The 23702-nt window shown below is 35.2% G+C and overlaps 3 protein-coding genes across 4 annotated transcripts; 1 reads left to right on the top strand and 2 right to left on the bottom strand.

The window, feature by feature from the left end:
* Window positions 1-332: 332 nt before the first annotated feature.
* LOC105170879 (transcription factor FER-LIKE IRON DEFICIENCY-INDUCED TRANSCRIPTION FACTOR) lies at window positions 333-2874 on the bottom strand. The gene is made up of 4 exons (XM_011091802.3): window positions 2186-2874; window positions 1076-1291; window positions 818-994; window positions 333-632 (listed from the first exon to the last, which is right to left on the bottom strand). The coding sequence occupies exons 1-4, from the start codon at window positions 2717-2719 to the stop codon at window positions 528-530; spliced, it is 1032 nt and encodes a 343-aa protein (XP_011090104.1). The 5' UTR covers window positions 2720-2874; the 3' UTR covers window positions 333-527.
* A 1684-nt stretch (window positions 2875-4558) lies between these two features.
* On the bottom strand, window positions 4559-7948 carry LOC105170757 (protein SOSEKI 3). Its single transcript, XM_088884369.1, has 6 exons — window positions 7260-7948; window positions 7091-7160; window positions 6871-6986; window positions 5525-6404; window positions 5019-5287; window positions 4559-4910 (listed from the first exon to the last, which is right to left on the bottom strand). The coding sequence occupies exons 1-6, from the start codon at window positions 7477-7479 to the stop codon at window positions 4885-4887; spliced, it is 1581 nt and encodes a 526-aa protein (XP_088740495.1). The 5' UTR covers window positions 7480-7948; the 3' UTR covers window positions 4559-4884.
* A 4868-nt stretch (window positions 7949-12816) lies between these two features.
* LOC105170756 (DNA ligase 1) lies at window positions 12817-23377 on the top strand. Of its 2 annotated transcripts, none has more exons than XM_011091660.3 (18): window positions 12817-13869; window positions 14596-14712; window positions 14806-14907; window positions 14986-15102; window positions 16902-17132; window positions 17220-17314; window positions 18114-18201; window positions 19115-19246; window positions 19816-19928; window positions 20298-20399; window positions 20486-20547; window positions 20721-20792; window positions 20951-21024; window positions 21119-21175; window positions 21703-21780; window positions 22476-22553; window positions 22662-22809; window positions 23120-23377. In XM_011091660.3, the coding sequence occupies exons 1-17, from the start codon at window positions 12931-12933 to the stop codon at window positions 22728-22730; spliced, it is 2526 nt and encodes an 841-aa protein (XP_011089962.1). In that variant the 5' UTR covers window positions 12817-12930; the 3' UTR covers window positions 22731-22809; window positions 23120-23377. The 2 variants fall into 2 exon arrangements, with proteins under 2 accessions (XP_011089962.1, XP_020552590.1); XM_020696931.2 differs by lacking the exon at window positions 23120-23377 and adding an exon at window positions 22973-23113.
* The last annotated feature ends 325 nt before the right edge of the window (window positions 23378-23702 follow it).

Below are 23702 nucleotides of genomic sequence, written 5' to 3'. Positions count from 1 at the left end.
GTTTCGAAATTTATTGTATTTTTTGTTTTATTTAATATTTATACGTTATATATGTATGTAAAGATTATTTATTTTTTATTTAATTTTATATAAATGGGTGAATAGCAATTTATCCCCCTGTAATGTTGGAAATGAGCACATTACTCCCTTAAAAGAAAATATAGCAATTTACCCCCCTTTACTTTATAAAATGAAGCATTTACCTCCTTATACAGAAAGGTAAATTGCTTCATTTTAAAAATCATAGAGGGATAAATTGTTGTATTTTAAAAAATACAAGAAGGTAAATTGCTATTTATTTTTTCATAAGGTGGTAATTTGCTCATTTGCAATATCATAATAGAGTTGCTTGCATTTTTCCCTATATTAAAGGGAATAAATAGATACAATATAATTTGAAAGAAAAAAAACAAATAAAATCTAAATTGCGAGAAACACATAAAACTCCCAACTCTTGGATCAAGAGTCAGGTAATTCGACTCCATGTCCTCGTATTTGCGGATCTAAACCCTAACAAGGACCTAAAGTTAAGTAGATGGCGACGTATCAAAATCAAACCCTTGATTACGAAAAACGCTTGCAACCCACATCTTCAGACTCTGCAAGTTCACATCCACTTCAACTTCTGTAATCTGTCAACATGCAGAAGTACTTTTCCCTTAGTAACTCAGCTTCAAAAGAGCTAGTACAAAAAGTTGGACGGAATTGCAAAAGGTGAAGGACCAGTTTACAACTTTTAGCTAGTTACAGGATTAAAATGCCAAAAGCATATAATTACAGGACTGAAAATGTAATTAAACCAAGAATGAAAGGTTACCTGCATGAGATTGAAGGTGAACACATAATTTTCAGCACAAGTAGCCAAATTAGAGTTTTGAACTCTAAAGCTTTTAAGGGACTGAAGCGCCTTGTAAAGAGCCACAGCAACACCTTTCCCTTTGTCACACACAACTCGCACGTAGAACCCTCCTTCCTCTACTTGAAATACATCCATCTGCACTAATCATTATTACGAAAAATTTAGATTCCATTTATTGTAATTATAGGTAATCGCGACTAAAACTTAAGTTTTTACCTTGGAAATCTTCTTGAGTAGTACTGTACTGGGATAGAAGCTTGTGGGCTTCAATTTCTTGGAATTGTGAGTGGTTCTATCTTGATACTTGGTGATATTTCCTCTTGTCAATATTGATGACTCAAGGCCTGCAATCTCAGATTTCAGCTTCTTGGCCTGCATTTGCAAGTCTTGCACATACAACACCGCGTCCCCGACAATGGAAGCTTTGTCCATCTGCATCCCCCCAATAATTGAAGATCATAGTAATACAACATGTACCTAAGATTAGAAGCTCTACTCTGATATATAACCCTATATATTTAACTTGAGGGAAATTGCAATTTTCGTCTTGTAATTTAGGGATTCGAACTTTGATCATGTATGAATTGATTTTCATAATTTGGTTTTGTAATATTGAAATATTGACAGCTCTAGTCTTTTTTGTCTAGTAAAAGACACGTGTCGGACACATGACTTGTAAAATTGAGACCTTCTAGTTAGATGAGACTGAAATTTCAAACTTAAAAGTCACACAGTTAATTATAATAATCAATTCGTTTAAAATCAAAATTATCACCCAAAATTACTAGAGGAAAATGGCAATTTCCCCCTAACTTGGTCATGTATGTCTAGGTCAACCAATCCATTGAGCAACCACTAGTTGACACTAAGTGGTGTGGATATGGGATACCATCATGTTCAGACTACATACTACTAATCAAGCTTAAGACTAGCTCATATGGCAATTGACAATTGTGTTAGTGTCGGAGTATAACTCAATCCTACACTTTCGAGAAATGGGTGTACTTTTTTAGCATCAGGGACCTTTTAAATTTTACAATATTTTATAGAAGTGTTCGTTAATACATAGTTGATGGATGATAGCTAGTATAATAAGAGATTCGATGGATAGTAAACACATAGGTCACGAAAAATTTTAGAACAGACTATATCTAATCAGAATTAAAACATTTTCTTTCTCTTTCACATATTAATTTCATGTATTTCTATATATCTTGCAATTAATCCTAAGAAATTGATTCACGGGTGCACAATTCAAGACTTGTTTCCTCTTCATTTGCTTACTAGGAAAACGCGCACGAGCACACACACATATAAAACAGATACCTTGGTGATATTAGGCACCAAAGAGCGCAAAGCATAGAGCTTTTCCTTCATTCTTCCCCTCCTCCTCCGCTCCGAAATTAACGTTCTTGATCGATCAGTCTTACTACTCTTCCTCTGCTTCTCCACCGACGTGTTAGCAGTCGTTGCAGAGGATTCCTCCTCCTCATCAACAACATCATGATCCTCATCATCGTCCCTTTTCTCCACCTGATCCAACGCACTGCAATCAGGAGGAGTACTAATGTTCACAACATGGTTTATTGCAACATCAAGATCATCAAACAACTGATCATGTGCTGGCGGGAAAAGCTGGTCGACATTAGCCAAACAGCTGAACTGATCACGATCCAAGGGCTGAGAGGTGAAGTTGGCAATAGGGTCATCAGCTGCATTATCTCCCCGGATGAGATCAATGAACTGATCCAAATTGGTTTCACTATCCATGAAATCTATTAACCCGAAATCAGCAGTAGTGGTAATTGCATATTCTTGGAATGGGTTTATTCCTGTTTCTTCTCCTGTCAGCCTCTCCATTTTGTCTGTGTATGGCAACAATTTGTTGGGCACAGGTGGATTATATAAAGATGTTTGGTTGTTAGTGTATTTATTTCTTTAGAATTTCTGGTTTTAGGAGGTATTTATATATACAAGGCTGGTGTGGACGGAATCCAATCTAAGGTTATGCTATTCTGGGATTGATTAAGTATTTAATTTAATCCATAAGGGAGTTGACAAATTGTTGTGATTTAAATTTGGTGATTATATATATGAGGACGTGAATGAACTAAACAAGAAAATATTTGCTTATTCCTAGAAAAATAGCATTAATTTGTTTAATATTAACTTCTTGATTTTTCAATTTTAAGTTGATTTATGTAATAAATTATATATAATTACTCCGAATAAAGATGTATTTGTACTTTTCATGCATCAGAAACGTATTAATGATCATGCTTAATTCATCGATAAATGTTGAATCATATTCTTTTATAATGCATAGACTTTTCAAAATATTAATTTAATTTTTTTCCTTTGTTACACAAACAACAGTATTTATTCTTTTTTGATAATTACAGAAGCAGTAGAGTAGATTAAGATTCATGTGCGCTGTCTCAAGTGGTTGACTTTCGTAGCAGGCCACAAAGTCAAAACTCCAGATGTTGATTTGTAATAACTTAAACTGATACTTCGACGGCAATTACTTAATTAGTACATACTTGGGCTAACTAGTGACACAAAATTCTAATTCAAATTTAAATTGGTCTGACGAAAACCAATTATATTATAAATGTAAATAGTTGTTGAATGATTAGTATACAATTCAAACAAAATGATTAATTACATAACAAATCTATTATACTTGTTTAATAATTAATTTAGTTTGTCCAAACCTGATTTAAATAAAAAAATTTCAATCAGTGATAAAATAATTTCATTGCGGGTCGATGCATACCCACAAGGTCGTTGATACGGATACTTACGTTACAGATTATGTACCAACTCAACCTTCTTATAGAAAATCGGACTCACAATTATTTGATTAGAAGTACTCCGTCTTTGTCTCAAATTTGATATAACTTTCTTACCCCCAAGAATGACAGGTAAACAGGTTGAAAATTTCTGCATCTGCTCTAATGTAAGTGGTAAGAAAACAAAGTGCTTCTGAACTGGACCAACAGAACTACCTTCAGAACATTGATCCATCCACTGCTGGATTCAGAAAATCTGAATTTAAATTTTAAGGGTTGCAATATGAGTTCCAACCCGTTTCTAGATTTGGGTTGGGTTGGATTTTAGAATTTTTATTTGGATAGAATGTGGATTGAATTGAAGCAATTGCTATGGGTTCCATGTGGATCCTAAATGGGTTCGAAACGGATCTTGTTATGTTTAAACTTTTATTAGTCAATCAAATGTTATTTTTAATAGCATCAAGCAGTTGATGAAAATATTAGTATAATCAATGTGAGTTGTATGTTTAATTAAGTCCAACTAAATCATATATCCACTATGATTTCTAATGGGTCATCAACCGCGCGGTTTCATAATGTTTAATTTTTTTATTGGTCAGTTAAATGTTATTTTTAATAATATCATGTAATTTTAAAAAAAATGATTAAAAATATTAGGTTTTTAATAATTCTATACAATTTGAAGAAAAATACTACTAAATTCATGATTATAAAGTATTTTTTTAATTTTTTTTAAATTATATAAACATAATTTTTAGATAAATATTATTTATTTGGCTTAAAATATAGAAGCATAATAGTCTATAAATCTCGTAATTAGTAATTTATTGCTTTTTAGGGGTGTTCATTAACTAAAATCAAATCGAAAGGAATTGAACTGAAATTTTAATAAATAAAAAAATTTGGCAGTAATAACAATTCAAAATTTTATTAAAAAAAATCTAATTGTAATGTACCCAACAAAACTCAAACCAACCCGTTTTCAATCCGACCCATATCTAACTCATAAATTTAGATCCATTTTGAACCCAACCCATTATCAACCCGATCCATCTCAACCCAAACCAACCAACCCATTTGCCACCTCTATCTGAATTTGAGAGCATAGTTACCGTATAAAAACATCTTTGTCCATCGATTCTGTACAAATTTCCATCTCTCTAACTCGAAGGCTGTCCTTTATATATGATCAGTTGTCCTCTCCTCCGTAAGCTGCTTCGGATTGTATTATAACCCGAGCTCCTGAAGCAAGCCTGTTGAGGAAAATGAAAAGAAAATTTCAATCTACATGCATATGAAAAGGGTTGTAAACTAGTTAGTTGATAAACTGCTGAGAGATTGACAAGTGTCCGGTATTTAACTTTCTTCAATTGTGATCACGTTTTCCTTTTCGTTTCTGCAAGAATCTGGTTTACTCATCGCGGGAGGCTCAATCGTTTGGCCGGATGTAGTTGTTCGTGAACACTCCACTCTATCAGATGAAATTCTAGGTCCGTCGGAAATGGGGGATCTCATTGATTCACATCTTGGCTGTTTGCTAAGAGTAGCCTTAATTGATATAGGGATGCACTTTGAACGCGTAGAGTGTCCTTCTTCCTTTTCTTCTATAGAATCAAATTGCTCTATACTTCTGCAGGGAAAAATGATATTCTTTTTCTCAATACAAAGAAAACAAAAGAAATATCCTCAAGTTGGAGGTGTTATTTTCTTTGTACTATTCCAATCTCCGTCCTAAATTTAACCACCCTCACTAGCTAGGATTTCTTTTTCTTTGATGTAAGTAAAGGAAAATATCGACTAGTTCAAGATCACAGTAGTTATATGGATAGGAATTGAACGTCAAATGAGGTTAAGAGACGAGACTGACCGATCAGCATTGAACGAAGAAGAACGTTTTAGATTGGGCACTCCTTCCTTGAGCTTACTCGTTTCAACCAAGCTCCCACTGAAGTATCCTTTGTCCTCCAAGGTCAGACTCATAAGACGAGGATTCTCTCTCTGGCAATCAAGCTCTCCCAGCATTGATGATGTGGAGAACAATGGGGACGAAAATTTGGAATTTGAAAAGCTTGGCTTGTAGGTTGGTATCAGGCCAAAGCTCTGATCTTTCACAGATATTGAACCGCACGAAATCAGCTGCATTATCATATTTGAAGCTTTGAGTTTTGAATTGGATGGGATTCGAAATTCCTCCTCTTGAACTATCCTCAAGCTGTTGAGCTTCCTAGCATCAGCTCTAATCAGCGATTCCAAGGTATCGGTCCTACCACTCGATGAAGAAGCACTGGATGTTGAGGGAGGTGTTGAAAAAAAGTCTCGGCTAATCTCTGGACTGTCCTTTACCCGAGGAACTTGGTTCGAACGACTGCCACTAGTCTCGTTCTCCAATAAACCATCATCAGTAGGACGACTTCGGGTACAAGCATCTCGAGCTCCAACAGCACTGCTTACATTTTCCTCGGTCTGAGTGGAAGCATCAGCAAGACCATCACTTTTGTAGACTTTATACTCTGTCAGGCTCAAAGAACCATTCCAAGAGGAATTTTTACCAACACTGAGCTCTGGTGACACGGCTGATGAGCAAGGACGCTGATCCGGAGGAGACAGTTCATCGTCCTGAGAAGTCTTTGTAGTTATTCCGTTCAAGCTAGATGAAGACGAAGATTCTTCTTGGCTTCTGGAAGATGGTGGTTCAGGGAGTGCTTTCTGATTCCGTAATATGTCGGTCTCAGCAGGACTAAATCGACCTAGAAACCAAGAGGTATCAATTTTCAGGAATTCAAATTGGTTTTGATATGAATGCATCTGCTTCAATCCCCGTCTTTGCAGGTTTGAGGAACATAACTTGAATTTTATCTATCAATTTCCTATCTAGTTCTTGCCCATGATTGAATGGGCACCATCTGCTCTTTCATTCATCCGGAATGAGTGACAAAGCTTGGAAAAAGACAATTCATTGAAGGAAATTATTTCCAACAATGAGAGGAATACAATAACACAAAATATAAAGAACATTTTCCACTAAATCACCAACAGTATACTAAGTTTCTCAATTCCATTGCTTAGTCGGCTAGACAGCCTACTTAAGCATACTCCAACTTGAGTGCCAAGTTTAACTTCAACAATTCCATTGAATTCGAAAAAGAACAGTCTTTCTCACACAAGTCGCAGAATCTGGTAAAAGACTCAAGAAACATAGACAAATTAACTTACCAGAATCAGATTCTTGAAAGAGCTCTGAACCCTTTAGAACATACTCATTCCGATGAGCCGGAAGGATTAAATCATCGTAGCAAAGATCATGCCATACATAACCATTCTTGTAACTCCTGCATCCACAAATTACAGTGAAGAATTATGACTTGCATTTACCATGGAAAAGAAGGCAAAACCAAACTGCAAGAAGGAAACAGAAAGGAATGAACCATTTCACCTCTTACAAGACCAAGAGTACATCGAAGCCATTCCTCTGCCTCTCAAAACATTAAGCCTTTCAATCACATCTTCGAAACAGACAGAATTTTCAAAATTCAAGAAGATAAAACATACCGAACAGCAGATATTTAAACTTAGATTCGTGTAAATGAACTGAATTTGGCTACCTCTCAAGTAAAGGCCATCAGGGGAAGAAATAGGGACTTCGATGAAATGGGGGTGCTCAAGTTGTCGATTCCTACAAAGATAGTAAACTACGGGAACTTTACAACTTTGCTGCTGCTGCTGGTTATAGTGATGATTGTAGTGATATCTGGGCGATTTCTCTGTCCATACTTTAGCTCGTTCGGGGCTCAATTGCCTATATGTTTTCATTCTTCCCTCCATTTTTGGCACCTTCAACAAATCCAGCTGAAACTGAATTTCCTCAACTATCAAAAAGTTTCTGAAGAACCCAAAAGTTACTTCATGAATTTCCTCAAAACAAATTCGGTTCTCGAGCTCAAAGACCCACAAGAAGTTAAAACAGACATCTCGTTCTGACGATATCGCCAAAATACTTGAGGTTGCAAAAATGTGCAGGAAAATAGGATATCAGCTAAAAGAGCTTCAAACTATTGAAAACCAGCGAAGAAGAAAACAGAACCCCCTGTATAAACACGTCATCCTATGCAAGGAAACAAACAAGATCCTCTAACAAAAATTTCCGAGACAACGCTAAGAAAAAAGGATTAAATGCTAGCAAACCCATTTGCAGATTGGACGTCCAAAAAATCAGGTAAAAAAGAAAAACTTCGGGAGTATTTTTAAATGCAACTGAGGGGGGGGGGGGGGGGCCAAGAAAAAGCCACCACGTAAGAAAGGGAAGCAAAAGCTAAAATCAGGACGCCCGCATTTAATGCAGCAGCACCCGCCCACCCTACCCACTGCGTGTTAAAGACAGAGCTTTCGAGAGAGCGAGAAGACTAATCAGAGAGTGGATGAAGAAAGGGACTGCAGATGGATGAAGACGTAGTTTTGGCCTTTTTGCCTGCTATTCAGAGTGAAGTGTAGACCCATGCCCCGTTTCAATTTTCCTGCTGATTTGGTTTTGGCTGCTTATGCCTTCTAACTTTCAAGTGTTTGTTACCGGGCAGCTCCCACCTATCTATACTGATTGGTCGCAGATACAATCATTAACCGATATCATACCGTCCTGAGGTGCCATCGTTATTTCATTAGGTAAGATATTATTATTTTATCATTAAAAAAATACTTATTATAAAAAGAAAAAAAAATGCACATTATTAGAACCCTTTAGACGAAACGCTCGGAACGAGCGTATGATCTCATTGTCGTAGACGGAATCAAATTATGTTGCGTGTGATAAAATAAGATTTTCTTATACAAAATATTGTCTGCTTGAACTTATTTTTATGATATGCAGATGATATGAAATATTTCAAAAAATTAACACACTTCAAATTCTTAAATTATTTTACTAACATGCGGCTAAAATTGATTTCAGTTTTAATCATGAGATACAAAACATCAAATAGTCATCAATCATCATGGTCGCGATTGAATGGCTTCAAATGGTCCAGCAATGATAGTACTCATTACAAGATCCATAAAGTGCGGAAATTAATTGCACATATTATATTTTTTGAAAAATACATTAAAGTCACTCAAAAATAAGTGAACAATAAAATGTCCTATAATTAAGTTGAGAATTAATAAAAAAGTTTTAGTAGCATAATAATTGATATTGAGACACATTGCACTTGTCTCGACATGTCTTGCTTTTGTCTTCGTCCCTAGCAGCCTACATTGGATTTGGATTATTTTGGTCTAATCTATAATTTTTATGTGGGAACATTGATTGAAAAAAATAAAATGGTTTTTTATTTAATGAATATAGTTCTTCTTGACAAACAAATTTGAAGGTAATTATGTTTGATATTATTATTATTCAATTTTCTTTCTTATCTATCTTACATCCATTCATTTGCGTTAGTTCGATTTTATAAATATTGAATTTTTTTTTGTCCCCGATGCATTTGTTATGAGTCTTATTTTTGTTGTTGTAGTTCTCGATTCTTTTGATCATTAATCATTTCTCAAAAATTCTTCACAATTGGAATAATTAGTCATTCTATTTATCCAAAACGGTCCAATATATATTTATTATTTGGAACATTAGAAGTCGATCAAAAAATAGCATTGTTTTCGAAGCATGATTGCCACTGTTAAAATTGTGGGAGACATTATTGCAGTAAAATAAAAATTATTGAAACTTAATATATAACATTATTAAAAACTTTAACATCATTCTTTATTTAATACAAAGTCATTATTATTATTTTCTCAGGGATTGAAGGGTCAGAACCAGATGGTGAATTGTGAATAAATAAATGCACTCTACCTAAAAGAAAAAGAAAAAGACGACCTCTACTTATTGCAGCACAAATAGACAACTGTGGATCTGAGAATTTAGGGAAGACAGCTTCATAGTACATGAAATGTTGGGAGATAGGTCAGTGGAATTAAACACAAATCCTTAATTTCACCTGGAAGTGTCCATTATTGTTTTTTGATATCCATATTATGCTTATGTTGCATCTGATTTTAAATTATTGACTTGCCAATTTTATATATTTCTTGCTATCACATGTGAAGGACTTTTCAGCATAGATCTTTACTAGTGAGAAAAATAAATGAGGAAAATATTTTTTTAATCTTTATTATATGATATAATTTATTGTTTTATTTTTAGCATACTTTATTTTTTCTATTTTTATTTTTTTAAAATTAGAATTTCAATATCCAAACAACATAAAAAGAACAATTTATGGAATTTCTACCAACCATTATGGAAGTTCTGGGATACTCATTTAGTAAAATTTACAAATCTCAAATATTTTGTCAACTATTAAAATAATATATGTTATTTAAACTCATGATTGTTTTCAGTTATAGTTAACTTCTATAATTATATATATTTTATGAGGGTTTGAAAAAAAATATTTGTTCAGATATATATTACTCAAGATAATATATTTTTTTGTAAGCGATTATTTATCTAAAATACTTATGCAGATGAACTGGTAAGCAGTCTATAATCCTTAGTTAAATAAATTTATGAATTTTGTAAATGATCTCATCTTAGGAAGAACTTTTGTTTGTGCGATATAAAAAATATGACCTTACCGAATATTTTGGTATGGGAGAAAAGAAAATTAATAATTGGTGATATATTTGGTAATTGATGGCCCATGTACTTAAATAATTTATATAGAAGTCGGACCATTTATTTGATGTTATCCAACATTTGAATTTGAAAAAATGTAGTTTTTTATTTGTCACCAAACATACCAAACTCCCACATATATACCATCCCAATCAAGAACTATACTTACCATACATGTCCTGCTGGTAGCAGACATACAAGATAACTGCATATTGCTTGGTCTGTTATACGCTGCTGTATTTAGATGGATACTTACAAGTAAAATTTCTAATTTTTAATAACAAATTATTTTCACGAATTCAGGCAATACTTCGGATCGATGGATTGAAATCAAAGCATGAGTAATGAATTATTTGAATTTGTTAGGATAATTTTAAATTCTTCAACTCTAAATTTGAATGATATTTTATTGAATATTGATGGATTTCAAATTCTTTTAAATTGCATTTGGATTGAAGGATTTGAAATTATGGATTTCAAATCTTTCGTAACAAATCCTTTGAGTTTGTTTGGATAATTCTTGTCAAGATTGTTGGAGCCAAGGACGCTGGTGCAATCACCAAATAGAGCAAGAATCAGAGTTTGTAGCAACAGAGCTTGTAATTCACGTGAAATAAGACGTCTCATTAAAATACGACTTTATTAGTAGCTTAACACTTTATTTGTTTGTTAGTTAAACTATTGTTGAGTAAGTTTTCATCCCAGTAACCATTAGTTAGTTGATAGGTTGGTTATTTAAGTACTGGTAGTGTAATTTTTTTAAAAAATATTGTTTACCCTATTGAATGGTACGCAATACAAAAGTTTTTGCAATGTTATTCTCTTATACTTGGTAGATTTTGAGTATGGTACCAAAACCACCAGAATAATGGTGTTCTTTTTTATACTACAATCTTCCTGATTTAGAAATATTTCTTTCTTTCTCCTTTTTATGGTTTCTACATTAATACCCAAACCAATATGACAGGAAAAAGTAATGAAAGTGGAGAGGCTTCAACCGGAGAACTGAAAACTTTAGTCTTACTTGAGAGACTAAAACTTTATGGCGGTAATCATTATGAAATGAACCTAGTTTTAGCCATTCTAGATTGAAAGAATTACCTTTTTTGTAGCCGGTATGTTAGAATGGCTCTAGGAGCCAAGCAAAAACTTGGTTTCATTGATGACGCTTGTGGAAAACCTTTAGGAAGTAAAGATGAAATAGAGCACTGGGAAAAAGTCGATTGTATGGTTGTCTCCTGGTTACTTAATTCCATATCCAAAGACATCGCTGAAGCCTTTTTGTATGCTACTTCAGCACAAAATCTGTGGCAAGAATTAGAAGCAAGATTTGGAGAGGGCAAGAACCCTATGTTATATGAAATTCAAAGGGAAATTACATCTCTTACTCAAGATAAATGACAATATCTGGTTACTGTACGAAACTCAAGAAGTTGTGGGATGAATTGGCTCATTTCACAACTTTGCCACAATGTTCTTGTGGAGCTAGTAAAGCGTTAACTATCTCAATGCATCTAATCAATTGAGTTTGATGGGGTTGGGGGATGCTTGTGATCAGGTGAGAAGCCAAGTGTTTCTAATTGGTCATTTACAATCCATTGGGAAAGCTCACTCAATGTTCTTGAGGCTTGGAAAGAGGGAAGTTAAAGCAATTCTACTACATGATGGAGCAATGTATGCAAACTTTAATGTCAAAAAGACAAGGTTCAGTGGATAAACGGTTACAATATTGAGATTATTGCAAATGAATTGGACACATTAGAGAATTGTGCTTCAAGTTGACAGGGTATCCAAAGTGGTATGAGATACTCATAGAGCGTTAATATAAAATACATTTTAAAGATTCACGTGAATTTATTCGAATCGTATCATTTTAGTTCCAATTCGATTTAAATTCAAGTATATATCAACTCACAATAATCGTACAGTAATTTCTATAACAATAATTCATGTACAATCGTACAATTCGAGGACTTTTATAAATTCTCTCTTGCATGCTCATATACTAAATTTTGGTATCCTAACTATTTTTGCAATCTCACTACCTTAAATAAAAAGGTTATAATCAAAATATTTTTTGTTACAAGTATGTTACGGGATTCAAATGCTTTACCTAAACATTTTGAAGTTTTTCTAAAATAAAATTTGACACTTAAATATTTTATAAATTTAGACACAAAATATATTTATTACAATCACAATATAAATGCTAACGAGGCCTAACTCAACTGCATAAGATCATGGGTCTGAACTCTACTGATGCATGAAATGTTGTTTTATTGTGTAAATAATTAAATATCGATATTTGATATGAATAATCGTAATCAATTTACTTCAAATAATAATAATTCATCTCTAAAAAAGATAATCAGAATAGAAGCGGACCTCATCAATTTAGTAAGTTAAACCAATTGATTTTGTAAAGTTAGAGGAATTAAATTTCAAGAAATTTGCATTGATCCAATAAAACGGAGTCCAAAGTTCGAAACCCGACCCAATCTACTGCGTTGAATCCATGGCCTCCAAGGCAAGGCTATTACAGCATTTCAGCTCCAGGAAAAGAAACCCACAACATTTTTCGCGCCATTTCTGTTTCCTCCGTGCGGTTGATGTTTTCACTCCGGTCATGCAGCCACCGCTCGGTCCTCGTCTCGCTCTCTCTTAATCTCGCCGGAAAACTCCCCTTTTCTCCCTCTGTTTCATTCTCTTTAAAACCCTCGTTTCTTTTCGTAAGCTCAATCCCTAGCCTGAGAACAATGTCCACCTCTCGGCCCTCGGCCTTTGATATTCTCATGTCCAATGCGTCCAAGAAAAAGAAAAACGCGTCTCAGTCCCAACCGCCAAAGTCACAGGACTCCTCACCCAGGAAACGCAAATCCCCTGTTGAAATTTCCCAAACCCCTAATTTAAACCCTACAGATAATTCCCAAAATAAAGTTTCCAACCCAATTGAGAATGCCGCAGGAGAAGATCAAGAAAGCGCCAAAAACTCGACTTTAGACCAAATTGGTGATGCCCATGTGGATAGTTCATTGAAAAATAGTAGTGATGGCACCCGTAGTACCATCCCTGCTGAAGAAGCCCGTCTGCCAGGAGGCACAAAAAAACTGAAAGATTCGATTTCAAAACAAACTGGGTCTAAACGTGCTGATCCGAATAATGGCCCGGTGGTGGCTAAGAAGCCCAGGCTGTCAATCACTCCGGAGGAGAGTCTAGCGGAGTTGAAGAAAAAGGCTGCAAATTTCAATGTGAAGAAGGCAGCTTATTGGGGAGAGGGAGAGAGGGTGCCTTTCATATTTGTGGTGAAGGCACTTGATGCTATATCAAAGGAGTCAGGTAGGATTGCCATCACGGAGATTGTGTGTAATATGCTGAGGACAGTGATCGAGACGACACCAGATGATTTATTGGCTGTTGTGTACCTTTTGGCAAATAGGATTGCATCAGCTCATGATGGTTTGGAGCTTGGTATCGGGGATGCTTCGATCATCAAAGCTCTTGCAGAGGCTTGTGGTACTAAAGAAGCACATGTTAAGAAGCAATACAAGGTGAATAATTGAATAAATTTTGTGCTGACTGAAGTTTGAAGTAATTTCAGGTTTTGAGATAATGAATTTTTCCACTTGTTTTAATTTCTTCAGCTCTGTTATCAGCTGGAATAAATTAGGGATGACTAGGATGTGATCATTGGCAAAGTTAAATGTAATGAACTGAGTACTGACAAGGGATGTTCATGGCTGGTGCACAGATCCTAATATTTTATTTGGATGAAACAGTTAGGTAATAAGTACTAAACAGCAAGTCTAATTTTTGGTCGGATAACATAAGATAGACAGGAAAGGAGCTGTGGTAATAGCACGAGCAATGGAACTGTTACATTGATGTGTTTTGAATCTACGCGTGCTTCTACCCTTGTAGCGCAACATTAGATCCTTTTATCTCTGCAACATGCTTTTGAAATAAACAGTCTGTTGCTATATTACAGTGATGGTCATTTTTGTATTAGAACAATCATAAGATATATGATAGATTTACAGTAGTAGCATCCTTTTGGCTGATGTTTTTATAAGTTGAACATCTTTTATTTTGTGTGTACTTCTGGAAGACGGATTTTTTGTGATCACTTGTGCTTCCTGTTATCTGTTTCATTCATACAATTTCTGTATGCTTAGACATCATTAACTATGATGGACCTTCTCGTATCTTTCTGAGCTGCAACATTGGTCCTACAGAACTTGTGCTGAAGTTCATCATTTGATGTTTCCTAATTATAGGAGCTTGGAGATTTAGGCCTTGTAGCAAAAGCCAGTCGTTCATCACAGCCTTTGATGCGTAAACCGGAAGCATTAACTGTTGCCAAAGTTTTTGATACATTTCGTCTTATTGCTAAGGTACTCATTTGTGAAATCTTAGTGCAGCAATTGGATTTCCTCTTTGGAATTATGACATTTAGTTTGTCATGGGTAATGTGTGAATTTCCACAGGAATCTGGCAAAGATAGTCAAGAGAAAAAGAAGAATCACATAAAGGCACTATTAGTTGCAGCTAGTGATTGTGAACCTCAATATTTGATTCGTTTGCTCCAGGTCAACAGAATTTATTTATTTGATGTTCCATTTGGTTCATGCCACACATCATAAACTTGGTTTGAGCAATATATGCAGACAAAGCTGCGTATTGGTTTGGCAGAACAAACCCTCTTGGCAGCACTGGGGCATGCTGCTGTATACTCGGAGAAGCATTCATCCCCTCCTGCAAAGGTTGATAATCCTCTAGAAGAAGTAAGTTGCTATGTTCTAGATCTGAGCACCTCCTTGTAGGCTTTAGCCACCTTCTTGGATTCTTTTCTTAAGATTTTGTTTCAACAATTCAAAATTTATAGCTTTTTGTAAAAATTTCTTTTTTTTTTCAATGTATCCATTTATCAACATAAAAAAGATGTGGAAGAGGAAAGAAATATAATGGAGCATGTGCCTGTGTATAACTTATTGGTGTAGTAGAAGAAAATAGACATTATCTTAATACCATCTTTCTGGATGAGTTAGTGCTTCCTATTTCACTCTTTTTACCAATGTGGATGAAGAAACACAATTTCTGATTGCAACCTTTTGCTGTCAAATATTTATCCTTCTAAGTACTTTATTTCAGTTCATTACAGTGTTCATATGATGACTTATATTCCTCATGCCAAATAGCACATACTTTAACAAGTTTATGCTTAGTTGATTGTATTAAACCTCGTATATGAGTGGTTAGAGAAGTTCTGGTAAAGAAATTATTTGAAAAATAAAATAGAAAAATGCACCATTGGGTGGGAAGACAATTGCCTTTCCTACCCTCTGCTCGTCTGTGTTTGAATCGTCTTTTGCTCTTTTGATGTGGACCTGCCATATGTGTTTACCGTGGCCAACCAGACTTTGCTTCATCAGGAGAGTAGATTAATTGTCTGAGATTGGCATGTGAAGTGAATTCTTGGACATACAACTTTGGTTATGTTTACAATTTAAAAGTTGCTGACAGATCTTGGCAAATAACTTGTAAATTAGTAAAACATCATAGTTTGATACAGCTACGTTAAATGGATTTTCAAATAGTAGTTACAAACTTTTTACCATTGGTTGTTGGAAAATGGTGGGATTGGATCCTTCGTACTTAGAAAAATGGGATTAAGCATTTTCTGCTGGTTGTAGTGACCAAAAAGAAATAGCTCAGACCTGGTTAGTAGACTTGGACCAATCCATCGTATCATCCGCTTGATTGACTCTGAACTTAATATGGATGTCTTGTGGCTGCAAGCAGAGAATGGTGTGGTTGGCTTATTTTGGTTAGCCTCCACCTGGCAACTTTGGCTTAATCATTTTGGGCTGATGTCCACTATCAAAAATTTCAGTAGTTGATAGAGCTAGAAATTTGTAATCTTCAATACAATGTATGCTGATTTTCAATGTGATCATAAAGTACTGAGCTAAAAGCTTTTAAGAGTTTGATATAGTCATCGCTAATTGAGAATTTAATGAGGAAATTGGAAGATTTATAATTGAAAACTTCCGTATTTGCAAGATTTATTAGGTCGCAACCATTGCGAATCTGGGATTTTTTAACATGGTTAGCGGCTGAGTAGATGTTTCAGTTTGGATATCTGCTTTGTGCTTCCTATCCCAACTAAAGAATGTAAACGTTATGTACTTGCTACAATTGTGTTCAAGATAGAAAAGATATGCTTCAAGAGCCACCAAGAGACTGAGCAAGCCACTCTTAGCTTGCCTTTTCTCCAATTTAGTGCATTTGAACGAGTGCTTGAACAAAGTTTCATATGTTGCATGACTTGACTGGATATCTTGTCCGAGCTTCTTTTGTCTTTTCTTGTCGCGTGGTTATGTTAAAGTGGCGAAACACTCTGTAAACTAGAATAGTCTATTGGATTTTGATATTTGAGGCCTTCAGACTCGTGTTTATCTTTTCCCTGTTAATTACTGTCATTTGTATCTAACACATTATGTATGCTTATACCATGCCATTATTAGAATAGTTATATTATTGCATTTATTCTTCTCCTTTAACATTCGTTTTTGTCTGTTAGGCTGCAAAAATTGTCAAACAAGTCTATTCTGTAATTCCAGTCTATGATAAAATAGTTCCTGCTCTTCTTTCTGGCGGTGTGTGGAATCTCCCAAAGACATGTAGCTTTTCACCTGGGATTCCTGTTGGTCCCATGTTAGCTAAACCAACCAAAGGGGTGTCTGAAATTGTGGAGAAGTTTCAAGATATGGAGTTCACCTGTGAATACAAGTATGATGGAGAACGTGCTCAGGTGAGAATACCTAAAAAGAAATATGCTGAATCCTTGAGGCATGGAATAAAGGGCATTTATGCTATAACTATCAAACTTTCCATGTAGATACATTTTATGGAGAATGGCTCAGTGGAGATATACAGTAGAAATGCAGAGAGGAATACTGGAAAGTTTCCAGATGTTGTTGTTGCTGTCACAAGGTAGTCTTTATTTAAGGGAATGGCTAATGGACAATTCATCTTTTTGGGATCAAAATATGATGTCCAATATCCACTTGTGTTATAGACATACTTTCTGGCAGCATCAAATCCAGAAAGCTTGTGGAAATACCTTTTATGATTCCATGAACTTTTCAGCAGACAAATATATTCGAAGTTCCAACAACTTAAATAGTCCTTGAGTGAGATATCTAGCATCTGATATCTGTAAAGTATAACAATGCTTATGTCATAAAGAAATGATCTCCCGGAATGTTTCTACTAATTAAGGACTTGATTCTGATGAGATGAAATCTTTAGATGGTTTCCTTTCTTTGTTTCAAAGTGAACATTAATGGTGTTGTCCTTGTGCTGTACTTTTACTTCTAACTAATTGGTTGGATATGAAAGGACACAAACTTTAAACCAGAATCGTCAAAGAATAAGTTGATTCACTAAAATTATTGTTCATATTCTCCTCCATCAATTTCCTCTGCTCTCTTTCTACTCTAGTGACATTGGATATATGTTAACTTTTATGCCTATGGAGTTGGTAACTTTTATCCTGTTTGTGTGGAGCTCTATGCCTAAATACTGATGCAATATTCTCTCTTCCTAGACATTATGTAGAAGCTACTTTAGGAGTAAAGGGGTCTCCTATGTGAGAATTTTTTCCCATGTTACATAGTCTATTTTCCTGAGAAATTTCTCCTCTTCGTTGACATTTTCCTTTTAATGTTTTTAGGTGTTTATACTGAGATTATTTTGTGAGTAGTTACTAACTTTGACCATCGTAGTGCAGATTAAAAAAGCCTTCTGTCACATCATTTGTTCTTGACTGTGAACTTGTTGCATATGACCGTGAGAAACAGAAAATCCAACCTTTCCAGGTGAAAAATCTTATGATAGTTTGTTTTCTATTTAGAATTATCTTTTGACAACAAATTCTTTACTTAAAATATGGTTTCTTGATCGCTCTTTTCATGACAACAAAAGAATTCTGGAGCCGTGTCACAGATTTATTGACTGCATAACAGGGATTGTAATTGCTGTATCTAAATGCGTTGCTTATCTAGATTTGACTAGCAATTTTGGGCCTTCTTTTTCAGCTAGCAGATTTTAAATGTGTGTAGGAAATATTGATAGAAGGTTCAAAACATGATTGTTGCTGCATAATGCTGGCAGCTGTCCAGAATTTTTTGGTCCCTTCTAGACTATTTCACCCATAATATTACTGTCTTAGTTCTGTTTTCATTCTATAACCCTTTCAACTTACATACAGTTCATTCCCTTTCTATGATAACTCCAAGCTATGCTCTGATTCTTCTCTAAAACTGGGACAGCATCATAGGTTATCATTTTAGATTGGAGCATAGTTTCAATGTGTTAAGGTCTACAATGGATGATACTTTTTTGCAAAAACGGGCATAATTGTGAAGGTCAACAGGTATTTGGCAATGAATGTTTTGCAAATACGTATTCATAGAGTTAGAACTTGGAAGAGTGCGTAAAACTAAGCTCAGTAAACTATTTGGCGATTTTTACCGTCATTTGTTTTTACTTATTAGCATCATTGTTTCTATCTTTCTCCTTTGGCATTTCCAAGGCCCCTCCTATTTTTGCACTTCTCATGTTTGTGTGTCACTTTTGCTTTTCTTTATGCACCAGATTAATGTCTTTCTTTCTCTTTTTTCAAATTGATGTGCATATTTTGTTGCTAATAGAACATATTCAGTTGACAATTTTGATATAGCTAATTCATACTATTGTAGTCAAGTTAAGTACCGAAGTTGTCTTGCTCAGGTTCTTAGCACACGCGCTCGAAAAAATGTTCTGATGAATGAAATCAAAGTCAACGTTTGCATTTATGCTTTTGACATCCTCTATCTTAATGGCCAAGAACTCCTCCAGGAGCAACTCAATGTTCGTAGAGAGGTATTATGTCTTTTGTGCCTTAATTATGTTAGACTTCATATATACTTTTCCTTGTATTTATTTACCTAATGTTTCTATGCATTTCTAAACAACTATCTTCAAGGGATATATTTGGTATACTGTTGGTTATGTTTGCTGAGAAGAAGCTAAATTTTATGGTATTTGATGTTTCCATGTGGCTGATAAAGCTTCTTTATAATATTGCTCAAATAAAGCCTTAAGTAACAACTTGGGTTTTTGCTGAAGCTCACAATTTCTTTCTTATGCTGCTTTTGTTGCATCAAGTATTGAACTTTATAAGTGGGTGGTTACGAATCAATCATTTCCTGCACTCTGCTCAGATATCCTCCCATTCTTATCTAGCTTCCATCCATTAACTAATATCCAAAATCAAAACAGCAACCTTTTCTTACATTCAGTTGTTGTCTTTCATGAACTAGATGATAAGTTCAGTGCGAGCAACATAAGTTTGTTTTTACTTTCTGTCAGTTGCAAGTTTGGTCTATCATTAAGTGGGTCTATTAGGACATATAATAATATTTACTTACCCCTTCCTCCTATTTGTGCAGCATCTTTACAACTCATTTCAAGAAGAGCATGGTTTTCTCCAGTTTGCCACTGCTATCACATCAAATGATCTGGAGGAAATACAAAAGTTTCTTGATGATGCTGTTAATTCTAGGTAATTCTAATTTATACAGCTTTCTGGTTACTGTATTTTAAGGCATTAGCTTATCTGGTCATGTTCTAGAAAGTAAAATGGACATTTGTACTTATAGCCAATGTGGATTAGCATCTAACTAAACATAGAGGGTTATGGAAGTTTAGTATATCAATTGTCGGATATTGTTGTATTTTGTTTTTCCACTATTCTCAGGAGAAATATATGCAGTAAGCTAGACTTAATCATGTATCAGTTTTTCTGATTTGGCGTTGCTTTTTAACTACAAGCTGCACCATTAGAGGACTTAGTAGCATTTGTTTTTCTTTCCCCAAAGCTGTCAAGTAACCATAAAGACGTCCCTCTTCTTTTATGTTTGCATTCTTCCAGCTGTGAGGGGTTGATCATCAAAACGTTGAAGAAAGATGCTACTTATGAGCCTTCGAAGCGGTCTAACAACTGGCTTAAATTGAAAAAGGATTACATGGATAGGTAAGCCCTTAAGCTCATAACTGCTTTGAACTAATAAATACTAAGCTCATCTCGAAGTGCTGCTAATATTTTTTTATGTTCTGCAGTATTGGTGATTCATTAGATTTAGTCCCCATTGCTGCATTCCATGGCAGGGGGAAACGCACTGGTACGTTAATGTATAGCTTTTTTCTGATAGGAGTCGGGCATCAACTATCTATTAGATGGTTTATATGACACAGAATGGTGTCATCTCTTGCCTTTAACAACTGAAATCTGTTGAAGGTGGAAACTTTCTCTTCAGTGAAATTCTCAAATTTCATAGTGTTATTTTGTTTCTAGGTGTCTATGGTGCCTTTCTCCTTGCTTGTTATGATAGTGACAAAGAGGAATTCCAAAGCATATGTAAAATTGGTAAAGTTCTACTTCTTGGTCTAAGTTGTGATGCCATTACATGGATCTTCTACCTGCCTAACAGAAATCATATCAATGCTGCTTGATGGTTTTTAAAACTCATCTATCTAGTTGTTTTTGAATTTTTAAGTAATTCCACAATTTGTGGTTCTCATCAGGAACTGGCTTTTCTGAAGCAATGCTTGAAGAACGTTCTGCCAGTCTTCGGTCAAAAGTTATTCCCAAACCAAAGGTTGGATTGAATTAACTTGTATTCACTTGGCATATGTGAGCTTTCTCATGGGACGATCAGTAACATATTTCCCTGACATATGTGCAATGCTCAGTCATATTACAGATATTCGGATACAATCAGTCCAGATGTATGGTTTGAACCAACTGAGGTAGCAACCGGTTATCTTTTATTTATTTGGTTGTGCTATTGTTTATGTTTTTCTCTCTGGTAAGCACCATTTGTCCCATTTTATTACTTGCTGTATCACAATACTTTACCATCAATGGTTTTACCACTCTAATACCTATTTAACGCACCCAAAACTGGTGAGCCTGAGATAGAACTAACTTTCCTCAATTGGGTTCCCTCTTGGGGTCCTAGTCTACCATCTAATTTTGCCCAATTTCCAAATTTATCTTGGTGGTAACGTGATACAGTCTTTCTGTTTGGGGGGAAAGCAAAAAATTATTTTTTTGCAGAACAGGAAAAAGAGCAGAAAAAAAGGACTCCGTCTCGGATGAAAGACGACATTTAGTAGCCTAGAAAAGTATTACTCCTCAAAGAGACGAGGAAAGGAGATGGAAAACTGTTGGTGTTAGCTGTTATTTTTTCTTTGACTTCTAAGAATGATGTGCTTAACCCTACCGCACAGAAATCTGGATAAAGATAACTCACATCAGTCATATTGTCTTTTAGGTTTGGGAGGTCAAAGCTGCTGATCTCACTATCAGCCCTGTTCACCGTGCCGCCGTTGGTATTGTGGATCCCGATAAGGTACCATTTAATTCTTCCAGAAGAAAATGATTATTTATGTCTGGCGTGTGTCCAGTTATGTGTGTGTGCCTGAACTCTAAGCTCGAGTTAATTTGGGCTGGGGCCGTGAGGCCTTTGATACTAAATACACCTGCCCTCTATTTTGTATTTCCATGAGTTAATAATTTTTAACAATTTGTTGAATTATATCAATTTAACTTCATTCCACATATCTCCCACGATCCCAAAGAAAATTGTGTAATCAATTAATGTACGTCTGATAAAATTATAGTTCTTTGTAAAATCTATAAGAAGCAAGAGAACAATCAGATTAAAATGTTTTTAGTGCGTTGATTTTTTATATTGTTCTGCGGATGTATATGTTCTTTCATACTGAACAATGATAATGATTGTTATTAGGTTAAGTATTTATTACTCTAGTAACTGATAATTGGATTCTCCAAGGCAATTATTGGAGGTTTAAATATCTTATTTGGGTTCTAGTTAATAAAGTCATCCCATTATGTTTTGTTTTTCTTTTCTTCTTTTGCCCTTGTTATTTTTGCTATTTTACTGCTTTTGCATGTTCGTGTATCCCTGTGAAAACTCCAAGTCTTGGGGGAGCTTTATTGATGGGAGGTGAAAGCTGGATTTGTTAGTCTGTACTTTGATTGACTGGCTAATACTCTTCATCTTGTTTATGCTATCTTCACCAGGGAATTTCTTTGCGATTTCCACGATTACTTCGTGTCCGAGAAGATAAGAATCCAGAGGAAGCCTCCTCATCTGATATGGTAACTAATCCCTGTCATATTTTTCTTCTATCCAATCAGCCTGCCTTGTTTATTTTTCTCGGCATGTTTCCATGACATTTGATGAAGCAATGTCTTTGCTAAATTCAGGTAGCGGATATGTATAATGCGCAGAAGCACAATAATAAGGACACCAAAGATGAAAATGAGGAAGATTGACATCAAGAAAAGAATGCCTGTTTCATTAAAATATCGAAGTAGTGTCCTTTGTACATACCCGACTGGGCTGTTTACACAAGTAAGTTGGTCTCTCTTTGCCTTAATTTTTTCATAGACCTTTCTTTGCATGATAAGTTTTAGGAATTCTGATTTTCTTGGTGTTTTTGTTGTAAGAATACATGTCATTGACATTAAAAAGAATTAACAAAAACAGAAATCAATTATAACAAAAAATTTTACAGAATGTGCAAAATTTATGGAGCCAGTGGGAGTTTGTATGCAATTTTTTACATCAAGGCCACAGTTTGCACGCTTCTGAAGTTCAAACATCCTTTACGGTAGCTCCTTTTCCCTGACTTTGGTTTATCATCATTTGTTTGATCTGGCAGGATAGACCCAAGTACCGTGGAAGGAGTGGCAAACAACTGCCAAACATGCTACAGATTCAGGTGTCAGGCAGTAGAGCGTTAAGACTGTGTTGATGTTCAGAGATGTATGCACTACGTTTCATGTGAATTGTCGTAGAATTAATGCTGGCAGCATTATTCTATTTCATCTGCCAATTGTATTCCAGAACCAAACAAAAACTATAGTAATACTCTATTCCTCGCCACCAGTTTCATTCCTTGGGTGGCCAATTTTCCTCATTCCATGCTGTTTATTGTACGTGTGAAAGAAGAGCAGTTTTACTATTGAAAACTAGCGAATCCAGGGCTTCACAAGGGAAATATTACGCCATTCAGAACAAACTTTGCATGTCTGTACCCACGAGCACATAGTGAACAGTTTTCCAATGGAAAACGACGAAACATAGGAAGAAATCCTGTATTAGAAAAACGGAGTTGCGAAGAGTGTATGGGTTGGCAAGTTTAGACATTTGGGCAAAAGTAGCATGTGGGTGAGAAAATGGGTTGTAGAGATTTGTTGAAAGGGATAGACAGAAAACTGGAGAAACGTAGGGGAGAACGTGAT

This window comes from Sesamum indicum, linkage group LG9, assembly GCF_026168435.1.
Source record: "Sesamum indicum cultivar Baizhima isolate 11 linkage group LG9, ASM2616843v1, whole genome shotgun sequence".
NCBI classification, from domain to species: Eukaryota; Viridiplantae; Streptophyta; class Magnoliopsida; order Lamiales; family Pedaliaceae; genus Sesamum; species Sesamum indicum.
Note: the sequence above shows the minus strand (reverse complement) of the source record. Positions and strands in the feature narration are given on the sequence as shown.